The 12,686-nt window shown below is 45.8% G+C and overlaps 1 protein-coding gene across 2 annotated transcripts in view; it reads left to right on the plus strand.

The window, feature by feature from the left end:
• The window catches only part of DNAH10 (dynein axonemal heavy chain 10), a 712,041-nt gene that overhangs the window by 412,125 nt on the left and 287,230 nt on the right, over window positions 1-12,686 (plus strand). For both annotated transcript variants that reach the window (XM_063964569.1, XM_063964570.1), the window contains 3 exons: window positions 206-364; window positions 3,279-3,395; window positions 4,140-4,242. In XM_063964569.1, the coding sequence (XP_063820639.1) occupies window positions 206-364; window positions 3,279-3,395; window positions 4,140-4,242 (379 nt within the window). The remainder of the gene's footprint in view (window positions 1-205; window positions 365-3,278; window positions 3,396-4,139; window positions 4,243-12,686) is intronic.

Raw genomic sequence — 12,686 nt, forward strand, 5'->3', positions numbered from 1 at the left:
AGAATTCTCCATTTTTAAACTTCCATTCCTGCATTTTTTTTGTTTATTATTTTATAACAGTAATTTTATTTTTAAGTTTTCTTTTATGCAGAACCTATAAAACAGTTGTGAGGTGCACATAAATCTAAACTGTACACGACTTATGTTCCAGGTTTTTTATATATGTATTTCATAGCTAACCTTTTGAAGCTTTTCTGTATTGTAGAAGCTGTCTCTAAACCTAATGCAAACTCCAGACACACTTGAAGATCTCAAATTTGTACTTGCTACTATAGCAGACATTAGAGATATGTCTCTAATGGTCGAACTGCGAATTCAAGATATCCAAGAGAGATACCGAACCTTGACAATGTACAATATTGAGGTGAGTGAAAGCTACAGAAATATGAATGGCTCTCAGTACAACAAGGTCACGCTAGTTGTAATCTAGCAAGTGCACTGAAGTTTTTATTTTTCAACAAACCATTATCTTATTAGAAATAGTTTGGCAAAAAATGTTTATGCAACATATCTGTCTATCTATCTACACATGCGCTGCTGGCAGCACTCCAATTATCCAGATAGCTGACCCGGTGCCCTCTTAGGTTCCCGTCGGTGACAGGTCCAACATATAGCAGTAGAGGCGGCACTCAGTAATAACCACACGATAAAGCAGGTTTCGGCAACAAAGTTTCAAAGTTTTACTTCGTCCTCAGGTTACAACAAATACAATTGTGAACATGCCTTATAAAAGGTCCCCACCATGTGCAAACGCGCTCTGGCGTGGGTCCGGGATGAGGACGCCCACTAATGACATCAACACCCCTCGCCTCGTCGCCCGGGCAACCAGTTACAACAACACACGTGTGAATTAAGCATACATAGCAATGCTAAACACTGTATGTGGATCTTGTGGTATTCCTATGCAAGAAACGGCTGCCACAATATATACCTTATACAATGATAAGAAATAGAACAAACATACAATAGAAAAATGACAGATATATTAAAAACGAATGAAGTTTTTAACTGAACTGAGCAGAGCAAACAAAAATACAACATAACATAGAGACACAATGTGCCCCGCTAAATGATACTATATGCACAAAAAGAAGCATGCATATACTATGTCAAAGTGGCATCAAAGCCACTGCAACATCATATAGATGGATTAAATACTAATTAAAGGAAACAATACAGGCCTAAGGTTTCATTAAGTCCCTGAGGGGCTAGCGTCTACAATTCATGAATCCATTTCGATTTCTTTTGCAGCAGTTTGAGTGATCTGTTGCCACCCCGTAGTCTCCATGGTTCATGATCAATAATCATATATTTCAGACATGCTACACTATGTCGGGCTTGAACAAAATGCCGGGCTACAGGCTGATCAGAGCATTCCTTATGGCTAATTTGTGATCTGCCATTCGTTCTCATAATGTCCGGTTGGTTTTACCGACATAGTGCAGACCACATGGGCATGTGATTAAATAAATAATGAATTTGGTAGTACAAGAGACTCATATCTTTTACCACTGTAAGGATTACAGAAAAATATACCTACCCATAAGGATGTACATGTGGTGCAATTCAAGCATCTAAAGCAGCCTTTTTTGAGGGACAGAAAAGTATTTTGCTCACTTTGGGATGCCTGTAGTCCCGTAATATCGGTTCTGACTACCTAGTCTCTAATATTCTTGCCCCTGGTAAAAGATGGCATAATTTGTGTATCACCCAAATTAAGGTCTTTATCGGTTCCTAAAATAGGCCACAATGTCTTCGCTGCTTTAGTGATTCCACTACTTCATGCATTGTAATGATTTACCCAGGGCATACATTTATTTCCAGGTTCCCTGCTTTTAGTAGTCAAAAGGGACTTGCAATCACATGTAAAGCTTTACTTTTGGCCTGAGGCAATTTATCAAGATCATACCCTGTGTGTCTGAATTTAATAATCATATCATCAATGTGCTTACTAGCTGTTGCTAGATCACTACACACCCTCACTGCTCGCAAAAATTGCGAATAGGGTAGTCCGAATTTTAAGGGCTTGGGGTGGAAGCTGTCAGCGTGCAGCAGTGTGTTCCTGTCTGTGGGTTTTTGGTACAGCTCAGTTTGCAATTGACCATCAACAATCCTGACCAATACATCCAAGTAATTGACACTACGGGTGTGTGTGTGTGTATGTATATATATATATATATATATATATATATATATACACTGCTCAAAAAAATAAAGGGAACACTAAAATAACACATCCTAGATCTGAATGAATCTACCCCAGCAGTTAACATTGAGGCTAGAGTGTGGTCTACATTGGTACTATATATATATATATATATATATATATATGACCCTATTACAAGTTTCAGACTTGCTGAGGCTACTTAAAGTTCCCAGACTCCTGACTGTGCCCTCTATACCTGTGTCAACCGATGGATTCAGTAAAGTGTGTAATGCAAATGAAAAAATTCTTGTTTTAGTATATGTAGGGCAAGGTGCTAACAAAAATAGAAAATTGTTATCTGTAAAGTCCAGTGTTCAGAGCAGTCTGGATGAAAGATACCATGCAACTTGGACAGTTCTTTTGGAGCAAAATTATAAAAATAACTTCATTATTGCCATCCTTATTACAGTACCTTGAGTAACATCGCTCCTTAAACTGACTGTAGAAAATTATGCACTTTGTCTTTGTGTAAGATCGTATCACCAAGCAACCACAATTATTCATTTATTTGTGGATAGAAGACTTAGGGGTTTATTCAATTAAAGTCGGATCCATTCCGACATGTATTTGTCGGAATGGATCCGACAACCCCATCTAAAATTCGACTTTTTCAAGTCGAATTTAGATGGGACCCAGAGGAGGCAAGGGGTCCATCTCATTCCGACGTCATTTTGATGTCGGATTGAGATGGTCGAAAACGGGGCCAAAACCTGACTGATTTGGCCCCGTTTTCGACATCAACACGTGGATCGGCAGCTATTCCGCCGATCCACGTGCTTTTCGACAAGTCGAATGCCTCGACTTGTCGAAAAGCTTTGAATAGGTTGAATCAGGATTCAACCTTAAAAAGTCGAAAACTGCCGTCTTTTCGACAGACGGCAGTTTTCGACTGCAATTGAATATACCCCTTAATGCCTCTATTGTGCTTTTCCCTTACTGGACCTTATTATATAACACTACTTCATATCTTGTAGAATAGCAATTAGTTTAGTTACTGAATTTCAGTGTGCTATTACTTCCAAACTGTATTACTTACACAGTATAATCCACATAATGTAAATTTCCTATTTAGTTTAATGAAGAAGAGAAAAGTTTGTCAGAGAGAATAACACACATCTGGGAAGATCTGTTTCAGGAATCAAAGCAGGTGGATCGTAGTCTTGGAAAAGTGAAAAGGACATTCACCCAGGTGATTATAATGCAATATGTATTTCCAACACAAGATACCGTATTATAAGAATATGTTTTATGGTAATGTAACATAGGATTTGACGGCTGATGAGAACCACTTGGCCCATCTAGACTGCCTACACACACACACAATTTTTGTTGGGAGCCAATTAACCTACCAGTTTGGATTGTGGGAGGAAATCGGAGTACCCAGAGGAACCCATGCAAGTATGGGGAGAATACACAAACTCCACACAGTTAGGGCTCATGATGGGTGGGAATTGAACCCAGGCCTTCAGTGTTGTGTGGCAGTAATGCTAACCATTATACCATCTGTACTTGGTGATATACATGCACAGGGCAGCCATCAGGGGGGGACTGTGGGGACTGGTGTCCCGGGCCCTTACAGAGAGGGGGCCCCACCCATGGCTCCTTCAGCTAATACCTGTAGAGCTGCACCAGTCTGTAAATCAACAACAGGCTAATGCGCAGGGTCTACTTCTTAAAACAAGCCTTATCTGTGCATCAGCTCTCTGTGAACCGTTCCTGTAGGTCCACAACACTCCACCTATATGTAACGTCCCAATGTATGATATCACATAGGGGTGGAGCAGTGCAACAGAATCTTTTTTTTTTTTGGGAGAGTAGGGGCCCTGTCTATTTTGTCAGTCCCGGGCCCTACAATTTCTGATAGCAGCCCTGTACATGCACATGCATTATATGAACCTGAAAGTACACTTTGCAATTTTTTTTTTATTCATAGATCACAAAAGATCAGATTGAGCACTATAAGAAAGAGTTGGCACAGTTTGCAGATTTGTTCCATATAGAAGGACCTGGTGCTGTTGGAGATGACCTAAATAAAGGTACATTATAACACACACCATAAATAATGTAATGCAACATTAATGAAAACAGTGGTGGGCAACTTGATGTATTCATAGGCCTTAGACATTGCCACATGTTACCTTTACAGAGAAGCACCAGATGATATTATGAGATTGCCAGTATGGAGTGATTGCACAGCCTAACGGCACGTTAGCCAGTGGCAAGTGCAGGATTTCTAAAGGGGACTTTCCAAATGTCAGTCTAAAATCTCCCACTCTGCGGAACTTTGGAGCAAGTGCCAGAGTCTGTAGAGCAGCAGAAGAACCTAGTCCCGACCATGGACATTAATGTAACCATTGGTCTTTTTATACATTGGATACTGTATGGAATACAGTATTAATATTTCTCTGACGTCCTAAGTGGATGCTGGGACTCCGTAAGGACCATGGGGATTAGCGGCTCCGCAGGAGACTGGGCACAACTAAAGAAAGCTTTAGGACTACCTGGTGTGCACTGGCTCCTCCCACTAAGACCCTCCTCCAGACCTCAGTTAGATTCTTGTGCCCGGCTGAGCTGGATGCACACTAGGGGCTCTCCTGAGCTCCTAGAAAGAAAGTATATTTAGGTTTTTTATTTTACAGTGAGATCTGGCAACAGACTCACTGCAGCGAGGGACTAAGGGGAGAAGAAGCGAACCTACCTAACAGGTGGTAGTTTGGGCTTCTTAGGCTACTGGACACCATTAGCTCCAGAGGGATCGACCGCAGGACCCGACCTTGGTGTTCGTTCCCGGAGCCGCGCCGCCGTCCCCCTTACAGAGCCAGAAGCATGAAGAGTCCGGAAAATCGGCGGCAGAAGACTTCGGTCTTCACCAAGGTAGCGCACAGCACTGCAGCTGTGCGCCATTGCTCCTCATGTACACCTCACACTCCGGTCACTGATGGGTGCAGGGCGCTGGGGGGGGCGCCCTGAGGGCAATATATGACACCTTGGCTGGCAAATCTACATCATATATAGTCCTAGAGGCTATATAGATGTAAAATTACCCCTGCCAGTATTCCAGAAAAAGCGGGAGAAAGTCAGTTGAAAAAGGGGCGGGGCTTCTCCCTCAGCACACTGGCGCCATTTTCTCTTCACAGTGCAGCTGGAAGACAGCTCCCCAGGCTCTCCCCTGTAGTTTTCAGGCTCAAAGGGTTAAAAAGAGAGGGGGGGGCACTAAATTTAGGCGCAATATATGTATACAAGCAGCTATTTGGGGAAAAATCACTCAGTTATAGTGTTAATCCCTGCATTATATAGCGCTCTGGTGTGTGCTGGCATACTCTCTCTCTGTCTCCCCAAAGGACTTTGTGGGGTCCTGTCTTCAGTCAGAGCATTCCCTGTGTGTGTGCGGTGTGTCGGTACGACTGTGTCGACATGTTGGATGAGGAAGGTTACGTGGAGGCGGAGCAGAGGCTGATAAATGGGATGTCGCCCCCTGTGGGGCCGACACCAGAGTGGATGGATAGGTGGAAGGTATTAACCGACAGTGTCAACTCCTTACATAAAAGGCTGGATGACGTAACAGCTGTGGGACAGCCGGCTTCTCAGCCCGTGCCTGCCCAGGCGTCTCAAAGGCCATCAGGGGCTCAAAAAAACGCCCGTTACCTCAGATGGCAGACACAGATGTCGACACGGAGTCTGACTCCAGTGGCGACGAGGTTGAGACATATACACAATCCACTAGGAACATCCGTTACATGATCTCGGCAATGAAAAATGTGTTACGCATTTTCTGACATGAACCCAAGTACCACATAAAAGGGGTTTTATTTTTGGGGAGAAAAAGCAGCCAGTGTTTTGTTCCCCCATCAGATGAATGAATGAAGTGTGTAAAGAAGCGTGGTTTCCCCCGATAAGAAACTGGTAATTTCTAAAAAGTTACTGATGGCGTACCCTTTCCCGCCAGAGGATAGGTCACGTTGGGAGATATCCCTTAGGGTGGATAAGGCGCTCACACGTTTGTCAAAAGGTGGCACTGCCGTCTTAGGATACGGCCACCTTGAAGGAACTTGCTGATAAAAAGCAGGAGGCGATCCTGAAGTTTGTATTTACACACTCAGGTTATATACTGAGACCTGCAATTGCCTCAGCATAAATAGGGCTGCTGCAGCGTGGTCTGATACGCTAAGACAGGGATAATATTTTGCTAACATTGAGCATATTTAAGACGTTGTTTTATATATAAAGGATGCACAGAGGGATATTTGCCGGCTGGCATCCAGAATTAATGCAATGTCCATTCTGCCAGGAGGGTATTAGAAACCCGGCAGTGGACAGGTGATGCTGCCTGTAAAAGGCACATGGAGATTCTGCCTTATAAGGGTGAGGAATTGTTTGGGGATGGTCTGGGACCTCGTATCCACAGCAACAGCTGGGAAGAAATTTTTTTACCTCAGGTTACCTCACAGCCTAAGAAAGCACCGTATTTTCAGGTACAGTCCTTTCGGCTTCAGAAAAGCAAGTGGGTCAAAGGCGCTTCCTTTCTGCACAGAGACAAGGGAAGAAGGAAAAAAGATGCACCAGCAGCCAGTTCCCAGGATCAAAAATCTTCCCCCGCTTCCTCTGAGTCCACCGCATGACGCTGGGGCTCCACAGGTGGAGACAGGTGCGGTAGGGGCGCGTCTCGGGAACTTCAGGGACCAGTGGGCTTGCCCACAGGTGGATCTCTAGGTTCTGCAAATAGTATCACAGGGATACAGGCTGGAGTTCGAGGCGACTCCCCCTCGCCGTTACCTCACATCAGCCTTGCCGGCTGCCCTCGGAGAAAGGTAGTACTGGCGGAAATTCACAAGCTGTACTTCCAGCAGGTGAAAGCAAGGTACCCCTCCTTCAACAAGGCCGGGGTTACTATTCCAAAATGTTGTGGTACCGAAACCAGACGGTTCGGTGAGACCCATTCTAAAATCGAAAGCCTTGAACATTTATATACGAAGGTTCAAGTTCAAAATGGAATCGCTCAGGGCGATTATTGCAAGCCTGGAGAATTTCATGGTATCACTGGACATCAAGGATGATTACCTGCATGTCCCTATTTACCCTCTTCACCAGGAGTACCTCAATATTGTGGTACAGGATTGTCATTACCAATTCCAGACATTGCCGTTGGTCTGTCCCCGGCACCGAGGTATTTACCAAGGTAATGGCCGAAATAATTATCCCGTACTTGGACGATCTCCTTATAAAGGCGACGTCCAGGGAGCAGTTGTTAGTCGGAGTAGCACTATCTCGGGAAGTGCTACAACAGCACGGCTGGATTCTGAATATTCCAAAGTCGCAGCTGGTTCCTACGACGCGCCTACTGTTCCTGGGTATGGTTCTGGACACAGAACAGGATAAAAAGGGTTTCTCCCGGAGGAGAAGTCCAAGGAGTTGTTGTCTCTAGACAGAGACCTCCTAATACGTATACAGGTATCGGTGCATCAATGCACGCGAGCCCTGGGAAAGATGGTAGCTTCTTACGAAAAAATTCCATTCGCCAGGTCCCATGCAAGGATTTTCCAGTGGGATCTGTTGGACAAGTGGTCCGGGTCGCATCTTCAGATGCATCGGCGGATAACCCTGTCTCCAAGGGTCAGGGTGTCGCTGTTGTGGTGGCTGCAGAGTGCTCATCTTCTAGGGGGCCGCAGATTCGGCATACAGGACTGGGTCCTGGTGACCACGGATGCCAGCCTTCGAGGCTGGGGGGCAGTCACACAGGGAAGGAACTTCCAAGGCTATGGAAAAGTCAGGAGACTTCCCTACACATAAATATTCTGGAACTGAGGGCCATTTACAATGCCCTAAGTCAGGCTAGCCCCCTGCTTCAACACCGGCCGGTGCTGATCCAGTCAGACAACATCACGGCGGTCGCTCATGTAAACCGACAGGGCGGCACAAGAAGCAGGATGGCGATGGCAGAAGCCACAAGGATTCTCCGATGGGCGGAAAATCATGTGTTAGCACTGTCAGCAGTGTTCATTCCCGGAGTGGACAACTGAGAAGCAGACTTTCTCAGAAGACATGACCTCCACCCGGGAGAGTGGGGACTTCATCCAGAAGTCTTCCAAATGATTGTACACCGTTGGGAAAGGCCACAGGTGGACATGATGGCGTCCCGCCTCAACTAAAAGTTACAAAGATATTGCGCCAGGTCAAGGACCCTCAGGCGATAGCTGTGGACGCTCTGGTAACACCGTGGGTGTACCAGTCGGTGTATGTGTTCCCTTCTCTGCCTCTCTTACCCAGGGTAATGAGAATAATAAGAAGGAGAGGAGTAAGAACTATACTCATTGTTCCGGGTTGGCCAAGAAGAGCTTGGTAACCAGAAGTCCAAGAAATGATCTCAGAGGACCCATGGCCTCTGCCGCTCAGACAGGACCTGCTGCAGCAGGGGGCCTGTCTGTTCCAAGACGTACCGCGGCTGCGTTGACGGCATGGCGGTTGAACGCCGGATCCTGAAGGAAAAGGGAATTCGGGAGGAAGTTATCCCTACGCTATTTAAAGCTAGGAAAGAAGTGAACGCAAACCATTATCACCGCATATGGCGGAAATATGTTGCGTACTGTGAGGCCAGGAAGGCCCCAAAGGAGAAATTTCAGCTAGGTCGATTTCTGCACTTCCTACAGTCAGAGGTGACTATGGGCCTAAAATTGGGTTCCATTAAGGTCCAGATTTCGGCTCTATCGATTTTCTTCCAAAATTGAACTGGCTTCACTGCCTGAAGTTCAGACTTTTGTTAAGGGAGTGCTGCATAGTCAACCCCCGTTTGTGCCTCAAGTGGCACCGTGGGATCTCAACGTGGTGTTGGATTTCCTGAAGTCGCATTGGGTTGAGCCACTTAAATCCGTGGAGCTATAATACCTCACGTGGAAAGTGGTCATTCTGTGGGCCTTGGCGTCGGCCAGGCGTGTATCAGAATTGGCGGCTTTGTCATACAAAAGCCCTTATCTGTATTTTATATGGATAAGGCGGAATTGAGGACTCGTTCCCAATTCCTTCCTAAGGTGGTATCAGTTTTTCATGTGAACCAACCTATTGTGGTGCCTGCGGCTACTTGGGACTTGGAGGATTCCAAGTTACTGGATGTAGTCAGGGCCCTGAAAAGTATATGTTTCCAGGACAGCTGGAGTCAGGAAAACTGACTCGCTATTTCTCCTGTATGCACCCAACAAGCTGGGTGCTCCTGCTTCTAAGCAGACGATTGCTCGCTGGATCTGTAGCACGATTCAACTTGCACACTCTGCGGCTGGACTGCTGCACCCTAAATCTGTAAAAGCCCATTCCACGAGGAAAGTGGGCTCTTCTTGGGCGGCTGCCTGAGGGGTCTCGGCTTTACAACTTTGCCGAGCTGTTACTTGGTCGGGTTAAAACATTTTTGTAAGAGTCTACAAGTTTGATACCCTGGCCGAGGAGGACCTAGAGTTTGCTCATTCGGTGCTGCAGAGTCATCCGCACACTCCCGCCCGTTTGGGAGCTTTGGTATAATCCCCATGGTCCTTACGGAGTCCCAGCATCCACTTAGGACGTCAGAGAAAATAAGATTTTATTCACCGGTAAATCTATTTCTCGTAGTCCGTAGTGGATGCTGGGCGCCCATCCCAAGTGCGGATTGTCTGCAATACTTGTTTATAGTTATTGCCTAACTAAAGGGTTATTGTTGAGCCATCTGTTGAGAGGCTCAGTTATATTTCATACTGTTAACTGGGTATAGTATCACGAGTTATACGGTGTGATTGGTGTGGCTGGTATGAGTCTTACCCGGGATTCAAAATCCTTCCTTATTGTGTCAGCTCTTCCGGGCACAGTATCCTAACTGAGGTCGGGAGGAGGGTCTTAGTGGGAGGAGCCAGTGCACACCAGGTAGTCCTAAAGCTTTCTTTAGTTGTGCCCAGTCTCCTGCGGAGCCGCTAATCCCCATGGTCCTTACGGAGTCCCAGCATCCACTACGGACTACGAGAAATAGATTTACCGGTGAGTAAAATCTTATTTTATCACTATAGATGGTCTCTAGTATAGGCTGTATCAAACAAAGTGGTCATGAAAAGATAAAACATAATAGAACCAGTACTGCACTTTCTAAGCACACATTCTCCCACCTCGTGGTAAGGCTCCTGTCTCTTCTTCCTGGTAGCTACTCTCTGGTCAAGAACACTGATGGAGGACTCAGATCCACACATACAGCAAACTTGGCAGAAGAAGCTGCTAACACTGGGCATGTGCAGTAGCTCTGCTTTGTCCCTTAAACTGCATGATCTGGCGGCAGCTCCAGTAATCATATTATATACCATTGCTGTTGTTGTCATAATAAGAGCCACTTGCAAAGAGGAGGTGGGTTTCCATGCGACCAGAAACCCCTCCTGCGTTTGCCTATGTTAGCCTCTGGTATGATAGAGTATCTGGTGAGAAGACATAACTTACCAGTTACTGGATAACATGTCTGCTGTGTTATTATTATCTATTATATCCGTATCACTCAGAAGAGGGGCAAAGAGGGTACATTACTGTGGATGTGAGTGTCACATGTGCTTCCCACGCAACTCTTAAAGCTACCAAACCTTAAAATGAATTTATTGGAACTTGGAACTTTTATATGTACATTCTGTTTACTAAAAATTGTATCAAACCATCCTAAAAACAATGTTTTTGGAGAAGAATGTGTTAGGGTCTCCTGCCCTGTGCTGCCACGTCGTCATGGCAACCGGGAGACAAGTGCTAGCGGAGTAACCTGAGCGCAGCTGATACTCCGGTTCGGGTCTTTTGCTGTGCAGTGGTTACAGAATCTGTGCACGGCAGGGGATCCGGTGCTGGTTTTTGTGCTCACAGTCTGTGAGGTCTGAGTGGGGCGTGGACAGCACCTGCTTTATAAGGCCTCTTCTCAGGTTAAGCAGATGCTGCTGAATCTTTGTTGGTTAGTCAGTTCCTGAAAGTTAGCCAGTACTGTGTAGCTTTGTATTTGTTGTTGCTTACTGCAAATAGGCCTGGGGATTTGGTACTACACTCTGCCAATCCAGACCTAGCAGTAAGACTGGAGTCAGTCGTTTAACCTGCTGGGGTTCTTTTGCTACTCTGTGAACTTAGCAGGTTTGCGGCTGTATTCTCAGACTGCCTGCCTAAATCCTGTCTCACTGTGCAAGGTGTTCAGGTATTCAGTTTAGTGGCAGTAAGCTGAACCTGTGCACTGCAAGTGAGGATTAGGATTGTGGAGACTCTCCTTGTGTCTATCATTCCATCTCTGACCAAGGAGTTTACTGCCACACCCGTTGGTAACCCTTTAGGGTTTTGCTGTTGCCCTTAGCAACAGCATTTCGGGTTCTCTACGTATTAAAACACAACATCTTGCTTTTTTCATCTGAGCATTCCTAATAATAGGGAGACACCCAGTTTCTTAGCCTCTGGGCTTCTCTGTTCACTTTGTGTTTATTTTGTTACCCTATCACCTTCTGTGTACGTAATGTCATATTCCCCAATCTGTCTGTGAGTTCATTTGTTTTGCATCCCTATCCGTTCAGACACCAGTACATTTCTGCAGGCACTGGTGTGCATAACAGTTCAAATACCAGTACATTCCTGCAGGCACTGGTGTGCATAACAGTTCAGACACCAGTACATTCCTGCAGGCACTGGTGTGCATAACATATTCAGCAGCCTAATACTCCTGTTGAAATTTTGTGGGAATATGGAGCATACCCCTCAAAATACGTTGCAACAGGTGGTCGATTAGGTGCAGGTCCTGACTCGACAATTTAATGATTTGTCCATTAAAATGCACACGTCCCAGGCCGCTGGCGGAACTCCCGCAGCAGCAGCACCTTCAGGGGTTAAGGAGCCGAAAGTAAATCTCCTGGATCGTTTTTCTGGAGATCGCTTGCAGTTCTTTTGTTTCAAGGAGAGCTGCAAGCTGTACTTCTGGCTTAGGCCTCAGTCTTCAGGGTCGGAGATTCAGCGGGTGGGCATAGTGATTTCCTTGCTACAAGGAGACCCACAGGTCTGGGCATATGGGTTGCAGCCTGACTGTCCGTCGCTTAAAAGTGTTGATGCTTTTTTTACGGCACTGGGCATGTTGTATGATGACCCTGACAAGACGGCCTCAGCCGAGGCTCAGATTTCGATCCTTAAGCAAGGGCGAAGGCCAGTTGAGGTTTACTGTACGGAGTTTCGGAGGTTGGCCCATGATACCCAGTGGAATGACCCAGCCCTGAGACACCAGTACCGAAGAGGTCTTTCTAACCAGATAAAAGACCAACTGGTACAATGGCCCTCATTCCGAGTTGTTCGCTCGCAAGGCGAATGTAGCAGAGTTACACACGCTAAGCCGCCGCCTACTGGGAGTGAATCTTAGCTTCTTAAAATTGCGACCGACGTACGCGCAATATTGCGATTACAAACGAGTTAGCAGTTTCAGAGTAGCTCCAGACTTACTCTGCCTGTGCGATCATTTCAGTGCTTGTCGTTCCTGGTTGAC

The sequence above is a fragment of the Pseudophryne corroboree genome, chromosome 1 (assembly GCF_028390025.1).
Source record: "Pseudophryne corroboree isolate aPseCor3 chromosome 1, aPseCor3.hap2, whole genome shotgun sequence".
Taxonomy (NCBI): Eukaryota; Metazoa; Chordata; class Amphibia; order Anura; family Myobatrachidae; genus Pseudophryne; species Pseudophryne corroboree.